General features: G+C 40.4%; 1 protein-coding gene and 1 non-coding gene across 4 annotated transcripts in view; both read right to left on the bottom strand.

Moving 5' to 3' along the window:
* Window positions 1–16276, bottom strand: part of ZFR (zinc finger RNA binding protein) — a 46834-nt gene extending 30558 nt beyond the window's left edge. For all 3 annotated transcript variants that reach the window (XM_055790762.1, XM_055790763.1, XM_055790764.1), the window contains exons 1-5: window positions 16159–16276; window positions 15790–15874; window positions 3384–3666; window positions 1595–1739; window positions 561–779 (exon numbers count right to left, since the gene is read on the bottom strand). In XM_055790762.1, the coding sequence (XP_055646737.1) occupies window positions 561–779; window positions 1595–1739; window positions 3384–3666; window positions 15790–15874; window positions 16159–16195 (769 nt within the window). In that variant the 5' untranslated portion in view covers window positions 16196–16276. The remainder of the gene's footprint in view (window positions 1–560; window positions 780–1594; window positions 1740–3383; window positions 3667–15789; window positions 15875–16158) is intronic.
* Window positions 6254–6390, bottom strand: LOC114010514 (small nucleolar RNA SNORA66). Its single transcript, XR_003551949.1, has one exon. It is a non-coding gene; the product is annotated as a small nucleolar RNA SNORA66 (small nucleolar RNA).
* Window positions 16277–18741: the final 2465 nt, after the last annotated feature.

The following is an 18741-nucleotide window of genomic DNA, read 5'->3' as shown; positions in this document are numbered from 1 at the left end:
CAGAGTTCAAGGTAGCTATAATACACCAGTCGATTTATCATCTGGCCATAAAGTTAACATCTGTCTTTAACTACTTTTCAGATTTCTAACATTTGAAGCAAAGTCTTTTTTTCAGCACCCATTCTCCTCCCACGTTGAGTCAAGACAGCTCAAACTTACAAGATTCATATTGAACAGCTCCTCCCTGTCTCTGTAATTGCTGTTTGATGGCAGCATGCTCCCTTCCAGTTTCCCTGGGCAATATCTGTGTCTGTGTGTTTGCTTATTTTTTTTCTATCCCCCATCTTTTCTTTCCAAACCTTAACAGTAAGTCACAAAACACTGTGCAATGCAGCAATGCCAATGCTTTATATATTCTCATATGTAACAAAATAGGCATACACAAACACCAAACCTCTTTTAAAGGTACAGCAAAATATTTTGCCATTACGATTTGATTGGTTGATAATTCTCCATAGACTATGACATTACTGAAAAAGAACTGCTAAAATTCTGAGTATTTAAAGCCTCTCCTGTAGCAACTGCAAAGATCCCAGCAGCATAATATGCAAAATTCTTACCAGAGTAAGTAACCGCTGTTGTACTGTATGTTGCACTTTGAGTATAGGATGGAACAACAGTAGCTGCAGCTGCCACTGGCTGCACAGTAGAGGATACCGGATATATAGAAAATGTAGTTGTTGCTGGACTTGGGGTTGCAGGTTTTATAGCTGTCACTTGTCGTGTTTGCTGAGCTTGGGTATACTGAGTTGCCCCTTGGCTATATCCTGCTTTTGGAGCTAATTAGGACAGAAAATAGAAGTATACAATCATTGACATGTTTTAGTTGACTGAAATGCAAACCATATTAAGTGATCCTTAACAATATGCTGGGGAATAAATGCATAACAAGTGGGTTTTGTTTTGGTTTTTTGATTGGCTTTGGTTTTTTGTGTTGTGGTTGGTTTTGTGGGGTTTGGGGTTCTTTTTGGGGTTTTGGTGTGTTTTTTTCTTCAGTCATGATTATGCATTGTGTACCATGTATCACACAACTGTTTAATCATGTCACAGCTCACACTAGTAAGCCTCAGATTTGTTTATTTTAAACTGTGCTGCCAGGTTTTTAAGCAACCTTCTCATTCAATGGTTTTATTAGAGTACACTAAACCAAAGTACACCTGAACTTTCTTATTAGTTCTAATTAAAGTAAAAAAAGTAAATAGGATTTTTGCTTTGTAGCAATCATAATTAAAGAACTACATAAAGTAAATAAAGAATTAAAAAAAGTCTAATGAAGTTATCATCTGAACCCACCATTGACTATCTAAACGTCCTTCAGCAAGGTTTCTAAACAAATCATCAAGAAGGCTGACTAGAAGTATGTTTTGAGTGTATTTAATAATAATCCAAACCTCAGAGACAGCTACTTATAGCAGCGTCACAATAATGTTCAAGTTCTAGGTGCAGTGAATTTCTCTATATATTGACAGAGATTACATGACAAAACTAAAAAAAAAAATCTGGATAATGTGAAATATTAAAAAAACTTATTTTTAAGGTATTGAAGTATACACTGACTGTGTATAATGACAGCAGTTTGAATCGTGTCACCTACCTGTCTGGTAGTATGATTCAGCTACTGAAGGTTGAGGCTGGGCAGCAGCAGCCACAGCTGCTGCAGTTGCTGTTGGCTGTTGATAGTATTGCTTGCTGTCATAAGCTACAGCTGGGGCGGTAGATCGAACATAAGAATAGGAATCCTAAAAATTCAAAAAGGAAAACCCAGCAAATTTCTCATTTAAGTATGTATCTGGAGTAATAGCAGTCATTAGCAGAGTCAAAGAAACAATGTATTTTCTTCTGGTCAACTAAAGCAGTTTAAATCACATACTTACAGATACAATATATACAAATAAATGTATTAAAGAAATTAGATTTACATTTATAGATACTTCAGGCCTGAAAACAACTCTGATGGTCTTTTTCAGACTTGATACAGTAATTAACCTCATGCTATTAAATCACTTTCGCTACAAATTATTTTTGTTGCTGAAAAGCAACTACTTTCACTAGTTTTTCATGATGACTGTATCAAATTACACTTCTGTAAAATATGAAGTGAAAAAACACCATAATAAATTCACAAGTTTACAAACATGACGCTCTATTGGCTTTAAAAATCCCATCATTAACAATACTTTTATGGTTAAATTTTTAGAGTATGAATTAAAGACTTCTTTACTTTTTGGTGTATCAACTAGTCCATTAGGGAACTATATCTAGTCTATAATGGCAAAGCAAGTAGCCCATTCAACACCTTTATAACTCAGGAGATTGCTACTAAGCTTAGAATGGCAGGGCCAGGAAGCCACTGTATGTATGTATGTACATATATTCTCTCATCCTCACCATATTTATGGTAAAGTATAAGGAGGTGATCAACTGAGGGGAAGTAAAGCATATAGCTAAAATGGATTAATGTATAAAATTACAAAATCTCTTTTCCATCCAACCTGTGTAAACTGAAACTATTCTTATTTAGTGTACTCTTTTCTATCCGAATGCATCTACTAACTGACCTCATAATTATGAGTACACATGCTACTAGAAATTCTCCTATGTTATGATTAATTACCACATGTAACAAATCATAACCTCTGTACAAAAGAGGTGAGAACATGCAGCAACAGTACAGTCCTTTTAAACAAACTAGAATACCAATTAGAATTTAGATGTTGCCTTGATAACCTTAGGACTAGAAGGTTAAAAAACCGTTACACAACACATACTATTGCAACATCAAAGATGAAAACAAACAATTCCCTTTTGTAGAAACCTGTAGCCACATGAGGTTAGGCAATGATCTCACAAAAGGTACCCAAACCCATAAAACGGGTAGTTCCTCTTCTAGGGCAATCTCCTAGCCCCGTGTTTGGCACTAGAACTCCTGCGGCACCCAGGAATCTGACAAGGGAACTATTTCCACCTCCACCGAAAATTTTTAATGGGACAGTTTTTTTCAGCTACATCAGTTCCATGACCCAGTTTACCACATGCCACTCAAACATTCAAGCTAGCTGAGACAAGACACTACTGCTCTTTTCAGCAGTAGTTTCACAAAATCACTTGGAGGTAAACATCCCTTCACTGCTTATTATGTAAACATCTGAAATCTTAAGTTTCTGCAGTAGTAGTGCTGACATTCCTCTACATGGGCCATATCACACTGCAGTCACTTCACACTCTATGAGGTTTTGCTACTAAGTTATTGGAGTTGTACTCAAACTGCAATTCCTAGAAGAAAAAAATGCAAATATCATCACATTCTCTTACCCAAACAGGCTGCCTCATTTTAACAGGTCATTTAAAAATCATACAACAGAAGTAATTATTTTGGAACCCACCTGGTAATTCTGTGTAGTGACAGGAGGTGGTGGTGGCGGAGCTTCTTGCTGCCTCTGCGTATAACCATAGTCTGTAGCTGAGTGCGCTGTAGGATAGCCTCCATATGCAGCAGCTGTTGCAGCAGCTGCAACAGCTACTGGAGCAGGCCTGGCTACTGCAACTGTAGCTGCTGCTGGAGCATACGCTGCAGTAACCGTGTGCGCAGCGACGGGTGCCTGGTGGACAGTGTAGCTGGCAACTGTAGTTGGATGGGAGTACGCTACACCTGAAGCTGGCTGCTGGCTACATTGGAAAAAGGCAGCAAGTAATTAGATTAATCCACATTCAAAGCTAATGCCTACACATTTCAAAATCCCAGAGCTGATTAATACTTGTCTGTTCTATAAAGAGACCTGGAACAGCGATCTACCTATGCATACACTTCAATGGCTCTTATCACCTCTCTTCCACACCCATTAAAAAGGCTGTTATAATGTTAGACATTTCTGTGGAGGAACACGTATCATGCAGGTGATGACCTTCTTAGCAAGGGGCAGATTTGTGTGGGTTTTTTTCAAGCAGAAGAACACAAGTCTTTCATTCAAAATAATACAAAAGCCTTAAACTTATCTTTTCATGACTGACAAGTTTTAAAATGGTTTAGTAGTTCTTCCAACAAAACTAACATCCCTGTTATATTAAGAAACACTGCTTTTCTGCAAGAGCTCACGACTGACCTGCACTTGCATGAAGTTTTTCAATAAAACATATTAAAGCAATAAGATATAAAGTCTTCCATGAAAATTAGCTCAGAATTCTTACATTTAAGGCAGATACTAAATACACACCTCCAATGCTGAACCTCTCCCAAAAAAAAGTTTAGAATTACAAAGCTGGCCCCACTCGCATGTACAAAACTCCACTGCCTCACAACATGAAGCAATCAAAAGGACAGTGAGATCAAGCAAGAAGACTGCTACCAGAGCTCTGGCAATCTTCCAGGCACATGCTGAGACTAATCTGCCTCTCTAAAATTTGCAGGTAGGACATCAGTATGTGGCTGTTTCCTAAGAATGAGTAAAACAAGCAGAAATAAAAACCCATGGCTTCAAAACTTTAATTAGTTGAACAGACACTAGTACTATCGTTCTATATTGATGTGTAACTGTGCATTATGATTAGAAGCTTAGAATAGTTACTTTGATTTTTAATCAAAATGAACAAGGCAAAATATCACTATCTGGAACAATTAAATGAAGCAGGGATTCAATTTTTCAGTATACTTTCTGCACTGTTGTTCAATAGTACTTAAGAATCTCTATAGGGTTTCACATGTCCATAGCACTATTAAAAGATAATTCAAAACCAACTCTATGCCTATCAAGGAGGTAGTATCCCCTATTTTTCAGAAGAAAGTAGAAACCAAATAAAAATGAAATCTCACTTGAAGCAAACATACTCACTGGCACAATGAACTGCATATGGTTATGCTAATATTTTCTCCTAAAGTCTGAGATATTGTCTCTGATATAACTACCAGAAACAAAGCACCTTTTTAACTACACGTACTATATTATTTTTGCAAAAGATATTAGCATAACTCCCTTGTGCTTAGTATTTTTTATTTATTTTTAGAAAAACTGATTTTGTAATTTTAATTACAGCAGAACCCATTAACGTCGCTGAATTAAAAAAAAATTCTCACACCAGAAACAGTAATTTTATTATTATTGGACTTCCACACCTGGACTCCACCTTATTCCCACTGTAGGCACCTAATTCCTTAAAAGACCACTTGCACATTCAAATTTATTTCAGTTGTGAGTTGTACTCACCACTATGTTTCGTTCTATTTTCAATTTTTTAGCATAACAGTAGAAGGAAAAGACTAAAACTCTTTGGTGTAGCTCTCACTATTGCTTGGAAAAATTCCTCCTACTTGACATACACAGGAAGATTCTCTGTTTTGTCAGTTTAAGGTGAGAAATTGGACTCCATCAGACAATTCAGGAAGATTATTTTATGACAGTAGAAGTGAGTGATGGTCTATAAAATTAGGGCACATTATCTACATAACTAACAGTACAGAAATGCAAAAATTGTGAGGTAATTACCATTTTATGTATCTACTAAAAACACATAAAATTGAGAAAACAGACAGCAGTCCAATATTGTCAACAAGGAAAGCCTTGCTCCACCCTATCCCCACCCTCATTTTTTCCTCCTTTCATGTAAAAAACCTGGCTATGCCATCCTATCCCATCCTTGGTGCTAGTTCTGCTAGTTGTCAAGCTATTCAGTGCACTGATTAAGTCATTAATCTAGCAGAAAACAAGTTGGGTTTTTTGTGCTCAGCTCATTTTCTAACATGGTAGACATGTCAGAAACACTAGAATTTACAAAACAAGTCAGCTGAGTGCCAGAAACCATTTAAGTTATACACAGGGAAATTGGAGGGGTTGGAATAAAAATGGAAGAGATGTGTTCAAGGCTGGGTTGGATGGGGCTTTGAGCAACCTGGTCTAGCAGAAGGTGTCCCTTCTTTAAGGTCTTTAAGATCCCTTCCAACCCAAACCATTCTATGATCCTATGAGAAAGAAAAGGGACCTGTACAGGAAGCCTTAATTTGGCTCTTCGAAGTTTCATGAAACTGTGCTTAAGTTACTACTACAAAATACAATACAGTGCTCACAATACACTACAAACTAGCAGTGCCAGTCAAGTTTATTAAAGGAAACCTTTTTGTTCTCAAAATATGTATGATTAAAGCTACCTGACAGTTTCCAGTATTTAATATTGTGAAGAGATTATGATCATTATCAGCAGGACTATTAACAAGATTCTGGTACAGAGAGTTTAATTTCTTTTACACTATTTTTTAACTGAAATTCCTTATCATGGTATAGAATTAACAGCCCAAATCATCAGATTTCTAAGGCTAATACAGTTCTATGACCATGTTTATTTTAGCAAACCTGTTCCCCTTGCTTCTGCAACATCATGCAGAGCTAGTGATCGAGTTTGCAAGACTGCAAGAAAAATATTCTATAACTAAGTGCTTCTTCCTTTTTAAAAGTTAGTTACAGCAACATACTCTTTAAGTTCATGACATTCTTTTTCTCCCCACAGTCTTACTGAATACCTTTTAAAATTAAGATGACCATCCATTTTCTTGTAATTAATGTACATGAAAATATTTTTGTGCCAACTTCTTCATTTAATTTACAAGTTTTTGTCCTTGTTTGGTAGTTAGTACCTCATCACATTTGCTGAGGTGAACTTACCTCCTCCTAGGTTACTTTGCCACACTACCTATTCCATTGATCTGTCTTGCAGTTAATCTGTGCACCTATCACAGTATTATCTATTCTTTTTCACTACAGATGGCAAGAACTGTACACATCATTTCAGATGAAGTTTCAGCTGTGCTACCTGCTTTGCTCCAAAGAGCACTTCCTTTCCAGTGTAGCTTCCTCACAGCAGCTTCTTGTAAAGTTACCTCTGTATTGACAATAATTTCCTTGCATCAAACATCACAACATGCCATACTAATATTAAGTAAGACTCAGAACCAATATCCAGGGAGCTCCACTGCAATTATTCCTATTTGATAACCACTCTTCTAATTCTAACCACCTCTACCAGCTCCTTCTCTACAATTCTCTTACTAATCTCTGCCTTAACTAATGATCCCCTATACTGTTCCACATCATATATTTCAACTTAGTCCCAATAAATAAGACTCCAAAAGATTTAGGCACATGATCCAGTTATAGAGCAACAATGAAACAGAGTATGTCAGCTAAGCTACAGTAACAAACCACATGCGAGTTCTTCACCACAACAAAGAAAGTAATTTGGTTTAGCTTAATCCCCCAACACAGTGGGAAAGAGTTGAACCAAATTACTTTGTATGTTCTATTGGCTAAGGACACGCAAACAGGTACTGCAACACAACAGACAAGGGAAGCTCATTGACCTGGTAATTTAGCCAGTTTTCTTTGAAGATCAATTCTTCTCTTCTGCAAAATAAATTCTAATATCCTCATTAGCATCTTTCAGTTCAAGGAATTCCAGCTCTCTTCATATGAGAAGATACATGGTCCAGCTGGCTTTGTTACCTAGGTTAGGCTTAAAAATCACAGAATACTTTAGGTTGAAACAAAGATTTGGAGGTCATCTGTTCTAATCCAGTGCTCAAAGCACAGCTAATTTCAAATTACATTAGGTTTCTCAGGGTTTCATCTAGTCAGGTTCTGATCATCTCTAAGAATGGAGATTGTGAACCTGCTGTAGACAACCTGTCCTAGTGTCTGAGCACCCTCATTCTCGATTTTTTCTGTAGATTAGAAAAGCTTCAGTTTTAAAAGCAAGTGAGCTCTAGACATTTACATAAGGCAAACTCAGTTTGTGACGATTCAATTCAATATAACTTCACATTACAATTCTTACAGTGTTTTGATTTACTATCAAAATAAACATCACCCTTTGATTTAAGAAGTTACGGGTGAAGGACCTGCCAACTTCAAATGGTACTCTGCTGTACTGTCTTATCACATTACCTTTTCCACCAGAAATTTTCATTCAAGAAGAATGTATTTTATTCATACCACACACATTTCTTTAGGTGATCACAATAGTAACAGGGCTTCCCCACCCAGCTGACTAATTCCTGTTTTCTAGGAACGCCACATATATTTCGATGATGATCTTCCAGCTCAGATTTCTATTTTGCTGCATTTTCACTATCCTACCCAGGGCTAGTTTACAGTCTACATGTTGCACTCAATTGTTCTGCTCCAGGTTCTGTAGATGTACGTTTCAGTCAACTACAGAAGGTCATTTCCAGCATCTTGCCTAATGTGTTTTGTCTCTCTCCACTTGCTTTAAACTGCTATATGCATATTGCTATTTCCCCATGCTCTTTGCTTCCTCCTCCCAAATAAGCTTGCTCCTATTCAGAAGTTTTGCATTCCAGTGTACACCTAGCCTGCCTTCATCTTCCTTATCCTACTGAAGTAACCTCAAAATTAGGAGAATTAATTCCTTATTCACAATTATTGTATTACAGTGCACAAGAAAAAGTATTTTTTGTTAAACACTTGGCCTGTGTCACATGGTATGGAATATCCGTTTGGTCAGTTGGGGTCAACCGTCCTAGCTGTGCCCCTTTCCAACTTCGTGCACCTCCAGCCTGCTTGCTGCTAGGTTGCTGTGAGAGGCAGAAAAGACCTTGAATCTCGGTAACCACTGCTCAGCAATAACTACAACATCCCGCGCTCAGCAATAACTAAAACATCCCCATCCAAAACACAGCCCCATACCAGCTACTGTGAGGAAAACTGACTTTATTCTGGACAAAACCAGCACACCCTCACCTGCTACTTACTTTTATATAGAAACACTGACAGAAGGTCTGGATTCCCTGTAATAGATCCCCCCCAAATGACAGAGAACTAAGAGCAATTAAGAAACAAATACTGAATTCTCTGTAGAACACTTGGCTCGTGCCCTTTTTCATTTCCAGCCACTGGCCTCTTCTAGTAAAAAACTGTTGAGGCTTCATTGGTAAAAAAAGTGAATTGAAAGTAGAAAACTTTTTTGTACATTAACAATATCAAGAAAATACAACACTATTTTGCCAAGTAATAACTTCAGCTGACTTAAGATTGCAAGATATTTTACTTTCCACATTAAGATATTTGTGGAGTAAGTCATGCATTAAGAAACTTAAGGCATCTGTAGCAATTATTGTCAGAGGACTACATTTAGGGGAAAATAGAAGATATATAGCACAAAAGGTTTATCTAGAAGAAGCACATAAAAGGTTCCTTATGAGCCTTGCTTTCCACCATGCTGATTCTATTTAAAAAACACAAATTGTAACTCATGTGCATGTAAGCTGAAGAAAAACAAAAACTCTGATCTCCAGCATACCTCTGTAGTACCAGCCAACATATGCACACACACATTAATGCTGCTGCTATTTCAGCTCTGCTTAAGGTGCTGAACACTGGAAACTCTCTTCCTAGAGAGAGATAACATCTTAAATATTTTTGCTTCAGTTTTCTGAAGAGTGTTATATTGATACAGAATTATGACCAGGAATAAAACCAATTCTGCCTCTATCCAAGCTACAAGCTTCATCAGAAATTACAACTTCTATTTATTTCTATATTTTTCTAACTTATTCCATATTATTCTAATTTATTCTATATTATTCTAACTAAGGAGTATACAGTAAAATATACTCCTTGCAGGTTTTGATTTGATGGGGGTTTTTTTTCATTTAAAGAAGTAATTTTCAGGCTAGCTTAGCACCGCATTTAAGCTACACTTAAAATAATTTCTAAACTACAAATATATTGAACTCAGCCCCCCTGCCCCCCAATTAAGACTTATTTCTTGAATTCTAATTTTTAAGAACATTTGAAGATTTTAAGCATTAAGGAAAGCATAGCTGGTAAGACCTAACTGCCACATTTCTCAAAGTTTCATAGATTATTCTATTAGTAGTAGAACAGAAAAAACAGTTCTGCATTTTTTCTTTCAGAGATATGAAGACTGAAACAAGTATGTCCTAACTCTACAAAAACTGAAAGAAGAACTACTATCTGCTTCTTTTTCAGATCCCTGAATAACTCATCAGATGAAGTTTCAAGTGTGTTAATGGTACCTGGGCAAAGTAAAAGCAAAGTAATAATAATTTTTAAACCAACAATTAAGTGAGCTTTTTTCCTCCTGAACATACTTGAAAACAAACAGCAGAAAACAGTGAAATGAAGTATCGCACTACAGTAAGTTATACTTCAGAAGTGACTTTAGTTGTTTTTCTAGAACCTGCTACTCACTGTGGGCATAAAATTTCAATGAAGGTTGAATACATCTTTTCAGAACTTTAATGAGAAGTATTTCCTTTATTACAATTTTGTGAACAGAACATTGTAAAACAATTCACTCTAATCCAAAGAAAGGCCTGAAGGCATGCAAATATGCAATCCCCTCTTGAATTCTGTTAAATTTCAGCAGCTCCTAGTAACATATTCTATGGTTTAACTACGTAAGGCCTAGAAAAGATAGTTCTTTGTAGCAATTCAGAGTTTCTCTTCCTTGTTTCTAAGAACATTCATGCATCCTTCCATTACAAACAAAGAACACATTGCTACTAGGTAGCTTAACCATACACTATCAGTAACTCACCTCAAAGATTTTCAATATACCCTTACTGCTTTCTTAATCTTCACTTTTAGTCTCATGATCTGATTTAAATCCAAAATCTGCAACATTTTCCTCACTGTGTATCACAACATAACTCTAAAGTGTTGCAATATATGCTCTGTATCTACCTCCCTTTACTCAGCTGAACACATGACAGTTCATCACCTATACTGCTTTCTTCGTTACCAAAACACTGAATTTATTCAAGTCTTGTCAACAGCCATATTCACAATGATAACACACAAGACAAAAAAAGAAATGAGCTTGGATTTTACATCTGCCTGAAAAATCACCAACTACAAACATTTTCCCCTGTCAAAATCACAGAAGAGTGGCTGAGGTTGGAAGGGACCTCTGGAGGTGATCTGGTTCAACCCGCTACTCAAGCAGGGCCACCTGCAGCCAGTTGCTCAGGACAGTGTCCAGAGAGTTTTTTAGGATCTCCAAGGACGGAGACTCCACAACTTCCCAGGGTGGCCTGTGCCAGGGTTCAGTCACCCTCTCAGTAAGAAAGTGCTTCCTGAGGCTCAGGGGGAACATCCCGTGTCTCGGTTTGTGCCCACTGCCTCTGGTGCTGTCACTGGACAACACCAAAAAAAGCCTGGCTCTGTCCTCTTGGCACCCTTCCTTCAGGTATTTATATACATTGTATGCATATATATATATATGCGCACACATATAACGTATACGCAGCCTTCTCTTCTCTAGGCTAAACAGTCCCAGCTCTCTCAGCCTTTCCTCGTAGGAGAGGTGCTGCGGTCCCTTCATCATCTCTGTGGCCCACTGCTGGACTCTCCGGTACATCCACGTCTCTGCTGTACTGGGGAGCCCAGGACTGGACACAGGACTCGGTGTGGCCTCCCCAGAGCTGTTGTGGGGGGAGGGGAAGGATCTCCTCCCTTGACCTGCTGGCAATACTTTGCCTAATGCAGCCCAGGATGCCAGTGACCTTCTGTGCTGCAAGGGCACGTTGCTGGCTCATGTTCAGCTTGGGTGTCCACCAGGTTTTTTCTGCCAAGCTGCTTTCCAGCTGGTGTCGCCCTGCACACATTGGTGCATGGGGTTGTTCCTCCCTGCGTACAGAACTTTGCACTTCCTCCTGCTCAACTTCGTGAGGTTCCTGTCTGCCCAATTCTCCAGCCCATCCAAATCTCTCTTCTCTGGATGTCGGTGCAACCCTCTGGCGTATCAGCCACTCCTCTCAGTTTTGTGTCTTGAGCAAAACTGCTGAGGGTACACTGCCCCATCATCTAGATCATTAACGAAGGTGGTAAACAGAAAAAATGCTAAAATTGGCAAGCTTCTGTTAAAAGTAAAGAAACTTCACTAGCATGGAAAACTGTATCCAGTTCTTAAAACACTGTATTTCCTGTCTTAAGGTACTACTTTGCTTTTCTAGTACCAATAATGCAACTACATTTGAATCTACCATTGTTGCATTTTAGTGGCACACAAAATTTTACATGCAATTCAATACCCCAGAGTTAAGCCTACAACCATCAATCCGTTTTGAGGTTGCATCTACAAAGGACATAACTATACCATTAACAGAAAAAATCCGCCAGGTGCTTGGTTCCTAAAGACATGAATCTGCTGCAGTTTTCAAGTAGCTGACAGACCTCCCTCCTAAAAACTACAAAGGCTCCTCTGATTAGTGAGGCATCTTTCCTCCCCAGTTACTACCTCCAACTACCCAATTATAGCCTGCAACTCCTGTAACATTGCACACTGTACTTGAATTCCAAACCTGCTGGAACTGCAAGAGTTCACTTTGATATGCCTGTCTAGAAGACTGCAACTTAATGTAAACTCACAGGCGCTGTGGTCTGCTCTGGACTTGAAACCGCTAAAATTGCCTTTGCCTGTGAAGGCTCACCAGACTTAGTCATATTCACACTACCTGAAGGCATTTCAAAGTTAACAAATCACTTCTAACAACGCAAGAATCTCCCATCTGTGGCCTGTCTCAAAAGAGCAGGGGCACACATGAATATCACTAAGATGAAACTCAGACAGTTAAAGGACTCCTTACCTTCTTAACAGGAACAAAAATCTTAACACAGGGTTAATTAAATGAGACTATCACATTTGCACACTCTCTGTCCAAACATTTCGCAATGCCCATCTCTCTCCATCATCATCCCCACATTTAAATCAGCCAACTTTAGCGTAAAGGCATAACTATGTCTCTCTCCAGCACTGAATCAAGAATGCTAATGGTCTTCACACATGAAAGACAAGCCGATATGAGGCTGTTCACTTCACACTGAATAGACACACAGCAGTTCAGGTGACCTATGGAGCATGCACACACAAAGAGAGGACTAGTATCACCAAATTCCACATTTATTCCAGGCTCCTACATAGAAGGATTAACACAATTACTTAAAGAAGTAACAGGCAAAGTTTGCAATGCATGCAGGATTATAACCCTAGGCTCTTAATACCACCACTAGCAGAAGGCACAAACTGTAAGGTATTGCTATAGTCAAAGAAATGTCCTATATTTGGTATTTGCATGGCCTAATGCTTCTCTCATTAAGTCATGGCATTATTACTGGGTAGTGCACACAAAGAATTTTGAATGAGGAGGGCAGCAGGATATTTTATGCAGTGACAACACTGTAAGGAACAAAAATGCTTCCAATCACTTTATTTATTTATTGCCTTTTTTCTGATGCAAAGTTTAGCGGGATGGTGGTTTCGATGGTGTTTCTGCATGTCTTCAGCTGAATATTTAACAGTTAAATACTTTGAGATATTCTGAGAAAGGTGTGTATCCTAAAAAGAATCACACAGATTCTTTGTGCTTAGGTGAAGTAAGTGCTCAGATCAACACGATGTTGTTCTATATGTTATCCCTAGGAAGCACTGACTGAGATTCCTGTAAAAGTTGCAGCCTAAAGTTCTCCTTATGCAGCAGAATTTTTTACAGCCGTTTTGTCAAGAGAACACCCCCACGAACATCACCAATAATGTGTTACTTTCTGTTACTTGCTATAAAAACTACAGCACCGGGATTTCTAAACAGCATATATCAGAGAACTAAGGTCTTCAACTGCAAGTGTCTGGTTTGCCCTCCCAAAACAACTTGCTATTTCCAGCACTTTTTTAAAACCTACAGATTAGTCTTGTAGCCAGAATTTCTGACAGATTTAGGAGGCTCACCTATGTTTTAAGTGTGCAGATAAACATCCATTTGTTTATCTGTTATCCTGGTTTCTAAGAATGCAATAATTTTATTATTCTATAAACTGTTCATTCAAATACTAGTAACAATCTTAGAGGACTAGTTGCAATATTAAGTCTTTCACTATCTTTCCCTGCCAGCACCATCTCTTTCTCAAATATACTAGAGTGGACTGTATTTTGTAGCACACTCAACAAGCTACCAGGGACCTGCCAACTCTGCTTCTCAAAGCTAAACTCCCTTTTAGACATTTTAAGTGACTCCTGTGTTTCCTGCTCAAAACATTAAGTTCATTCTCATGAAAAGCCTGCTTTAACATGATTCCTGTGTCTCTTCAATTTCAGAGGTGTGTTTCTTTTACAGGATTAGAGTCTTTTACTGATAACAAATGAAGTATCTTGCACTCCTGATAGCAAATTAAAAAAAGATTCTTCTGATCAGTTTTCAATTTTATCAAGAACACATTTAGGAGTAACTATGAACACAAGTTTAAAACTCCAACATTATTCCAATTATATGTTTTCATACTGCAATTAAAAAGGAAATTTCAAACAAGTCGTTCAGGTTCATAGAGTCTAGAGACCACCTCAGCTCCACAATAAAAATAGTAATATTTTAAAAAAAACTATCTCCACTTAAAAAATGTAGAAAGATGGACCTCAGTTTATTATTCTCTCAAAGATCATTTGCTTACTTAAAAGAAAATCCTTTTTAGAATCTCCTTCATACCCCATAACTCACTTCCAAATTTCAGTAGTAAAACATAAACATATTGTAAGCACCTAATCTTGTAAGAATCCGAAGATGAACTAAGTTTAATCCTTCCTCTCCTTTAACTATTAAACCTTGGAGTAAATTAAATTTAATGTACCTTATGTCCATTTCCAGGAAAAAATGGAGAGAAATTAGGAGTCATCCCAAGACCTCCATAAAACTGTATATTCCTGAAATTATTGTCAGGTAGGCAATTTATATAGCCAGTTAGCAGTAGCATAGATCTGCATTTGTTTGTTAATAACCCATCATGTATTTCCTTTATTCTTCTGGTTTTCCCATTAACTATGACCAAGGTGTCAAGGAAGGTTCCTATTACAGATTAACAAAACATTTAAAGTAGATTCCAATGTGTACTTTAAGGTGCTACTCCAATACAAGTCAAAAACATGAAGATGTTCCTGATTGTATATGGTTTCTGCCAAATTAAGTAATCTAATTTCAGAAAGCGTGAGATAATAGGTGCTACCAATTACTTTTTAACACTGATACACAATTTGGACACACAAAAACTACAAAGATACAAAGACTTACAGCAGTGTGCCTATGCAAGATGTACAATTACAGGTTCCAAGCACTAGAAGACCTACTCCTGGTCTTGCATATCAAGGTAGGAAATCTTTTAAAAGGGTACCTGGCCCTGAAAGTACCTTCTCTACTTTCTCAGAAACATCAATTATATTAGAGACATCCAATGGAATTAAGTTCCCTGCATCTTCTGGCAATTCAGCTCTTCCCTCTTCCATCCAGTCTCCCATAGACTGGGTTCTAACCTATGTCAAAAAGGGTTCTGTCCTCCCACACCAACACAAATGGGGGCAAAGACCTGGGAAGCAAGCCGTATCTTCCTTGAAGCTGAAGGAGAAGGGCCCAAGGGCAGCAGTCTGTAACTGGCTGCTGGTGTTGACTACAAGTGGCCATTTTAATTTAAGGGCCTCGGGACCTGATGCTGCCGCTGATTCTCCTCCTCCTCCGTGGTGCCCAGCTCCACCTCCCCACCCTCACACCACTGGTGATACAGGGAAGCCCTCACCAGGAGGATAAGGAAACACACCGGCGGGCGGGGCAGACAAGCAGGAGGGTCCCAGGCACAGCCATCCCGGAGGAGCGGCGCCCGGCACAGGGCGGGGGGTGGGCAGATTCCGGCCTGGGACACGGGACCGGAGGCGACGAGGGGAGAGGGGGGCTGCGGGCCCGGGCAGAGGGAGGGGCCGGGCAGGGCAGGGAGGGGTCGCGGCCGTTACCTATACTGGGCAGCAGCCCCGCTATGGGTGAATCCAAAGTAGTTGCCGGTGGCCATTTTGGCATCTTCTCCCAGCCGGCTGGGCACTGTGGCGACGATAACCGAGAGGCGGCGGCAGCGGCGGCGACGGCGGTCGGGGCCATGACAGGAGGCCCGGCAGGAGGAGGGGGGAGGAGGAGGCGGGGGAAGGGGGGAGGCGAGGGGACAGACAGACGGACAAGAGACAGATTGCGCCGAGCGCCAGGTCAGAGGCGGCACCTCAGGACCCGCGCACGCCCCGCTCCGCTCCCCCGCCCCGCGCGCGGGCCGCATCCCCTCCCTCCCCCCGCGCACGGGCACACACACACACAGACTGGGCGCCGTTACTTACCATAGGTGAACGAAACTACCGGGCATATGGGAATCATGAGTCCGAGCTAGCAGCGACAGCGGCGGCTGAACTCTCAACTCTCACCCCCCCACCCTCCTCCTCCTCCACCACCTCCTCACCACCGCCGCCGCGCTCTCTCCCTTCCCCCCACCCACCCACGTACGACGACAACGGCGGAGTGCGGCCGGACTGACACCCTGCGCAGGCGCCGGATACGCCAGACGCCGCTGGGCATTGTAGTCCCGCGCCCGGCCACGCCCCTACCCCCGCCCACTGAAGGGCGCACTGGGCTCCGCGGCCGCCATGGTGGGGTGGGCCTTCCGGCGCGCGGGCGCGCAAAGGCTTTCGGGAGCGGTAGTTTCCCCCCCTCAGGCCTCCGTTCTGCGCCCGCAGCCGCATCGCGCCCCTACCGGCGGGCTCATTCTGTAAAGGCCGGGTCGGTTTCTCGTTCTTGCCTACAAAGGCACAATGCACCACCGTTATAGAAGTGAAGAAGAAACAAGTGAAGCAGCTCTCCACCACCCCTGCCACATACGTGGTGTCTGTCCCCACGCACATACTGCACTTGACAGCATTTACCGGCTTTCCCATGCAAACGCATCCTCAGGTGAGGCCTGGCATACACAGCAGGTACGCAGCACTCCTGCAAGACCACAGTGCTGGAGCGCATCAGCTGCCATTAGTGTACATGCATGCAGAGTTCACAGCAAGACCTAAGGGCCTGTCTAAACTTGAAACTAGGTTTAGATTCATGTGGGCCCCCCAGCTGCACCACCACAACTGCACACATGGAGAGCAACAGTGCTGTCATCCAACTAAAGCCATGTACTCCTTGTCTGACCTGTCCCCAGGGCACCACAGCTGAATCACTTCTACAAACCAATTATGCAGTAGCTCCTATGTGCTTATTGCACACATGAGGTAAAGCTTCATACAGCGCACATCCATCTGCAGTTTCTAGACGCCAGGCGTCCATCAGATTGCTTCAAAAAAACACTGGGCAGCATACTGCAGCCAGTGCAGTAACTTACAGTTCAACGTGACTGAGTTCATCTGTTCCCTATGACTGTTCAACTCATAGGCAGTCCTTCTCCCTGAGCAGCAGATGCTTCTCAGAGCTCAGAAAACTGCAAAACTTAAATCCTTAAATACTTGCATCTAATATCTGTACTTTGCTCTGGGATACACATTTTTTATAAACTAAACAAGACTTATAAACACTTCTGGATTAATTAAAAAGTGATAATTTTACAAGTATTTGTTTTCTGTATGCCATACCTACTCAAAACGTGCCTGCTTGGGATCTCCCACAGGCCGTGCAAAAGCAGGGGTTTCCTTTATCCCACAGTACCTGCAGTCATCTTAGACATTAAGACTTTGACAAAGATATTATCATTCCTAAAACAAATGAGAAGAGGAAAGTATTTTCTCATCTAAAGCTTACATTATTGCAGCTGCATATGAAGTACAGGTACTTAAGATGCCAAACATCCTTGCCAATTCACTGAATGTAGTTTGTTGGTCATTATTATTAGTTTTGCATAAGAACTAAACAGTACTGTATCACTTGCTCATTCTTACCCTAATCAAGCACAACAGGAAAAGGAACTGGCATGGGAAAAGGAATTAATTTCCAGCCTCTGTGGTGCACTTCCACTCAAAGTGCTTTTTTGTGAGGAAAGCAGCTATTGGGTGAAGACATTCAATTGCTATTGCTTAAACAAACAGAAGCCCTAATCCTGAAGTTGTATATGAGAGTACTTCATGAGAGGGCTCTATACAAATCTTCTGTAGAAGAACTTACAGGGCATGACCTCTGCCCTGAGAGCCTCAATGCATTCAGCATACACAAATATCTTTACTGTCCCCTCCATTATTTTGTTAAAAATTGTTCATAATTGGACAACTAGATCATGGTGCTTGGAAAAGACAGAAATGGAAGTTTTCTTTGTTCCACTGTCTTTCAAGTTTTTTCAGTCACAAACCTTCCAATATACCGATAAACATACAGTATTCACAGAATTGTAGAATCACAGAACGGTTTGGGTTGAAAGGGACCTTAAAGATCATCTAGTTCCAACCCCACTGCCATGGGCAGGGACACCTACTAGACCAGGTTGCTCAAAGCCCCATCCAGCCTGGCCTTGAACACTGCCAGGGATGGGGCATCCATAGCTGCTCTGGGCAGCCTGTTCCAGTGCCTCACCACCCTCACAGTATAGAATTTCTTCCTATAATCTATGTCTACCTACCTTTCAGTTTAAAAGCATTATTTCTTGTTCTATCACTACATGCCCTTGTAAAAAGTTCCTCTCCAGCTTTCTTGTAGGCCCCTTTAGGTACTGGAAGGCACTGTAAGGTCTCCCCAGAGCCTGCTCTTCTCTAGGCTGAATTCAATACACATTTCATTAAAAACATAAACATCTCTATACACACACAGACACTCACACACCTTTTAAAACTGTATCACTAAAGCTGTATTTTGCAAATAGGTAGACCTGCAGTTGCCTATTCCTTTTTCACTGATGAAGTGAACTTGGAATATTTACTCTTTGGCTACACAAGCAGAGGAAACCAAAAACT

This window comes from Falco peregrinus, chromosome Z (genome assembly GCF_023634155.1).
Source record: "Falco peregrinus isolate bFalPer1 chromosome Z, bFalPer1.pri, whole genome shotgun sequence".
NCBI classification, from domain to species: domain Eukaryota; kingdom Metazoa; phylum Chordata; class Aves; order Falconiformes; family Falconidae; genus Falco; species Falco peregrinus.
The sequence above is the reverse complement of the archived record's forward strand: the minus strand, read 5'-3'. Positions and strand labels throughout refer to the sequence as shown.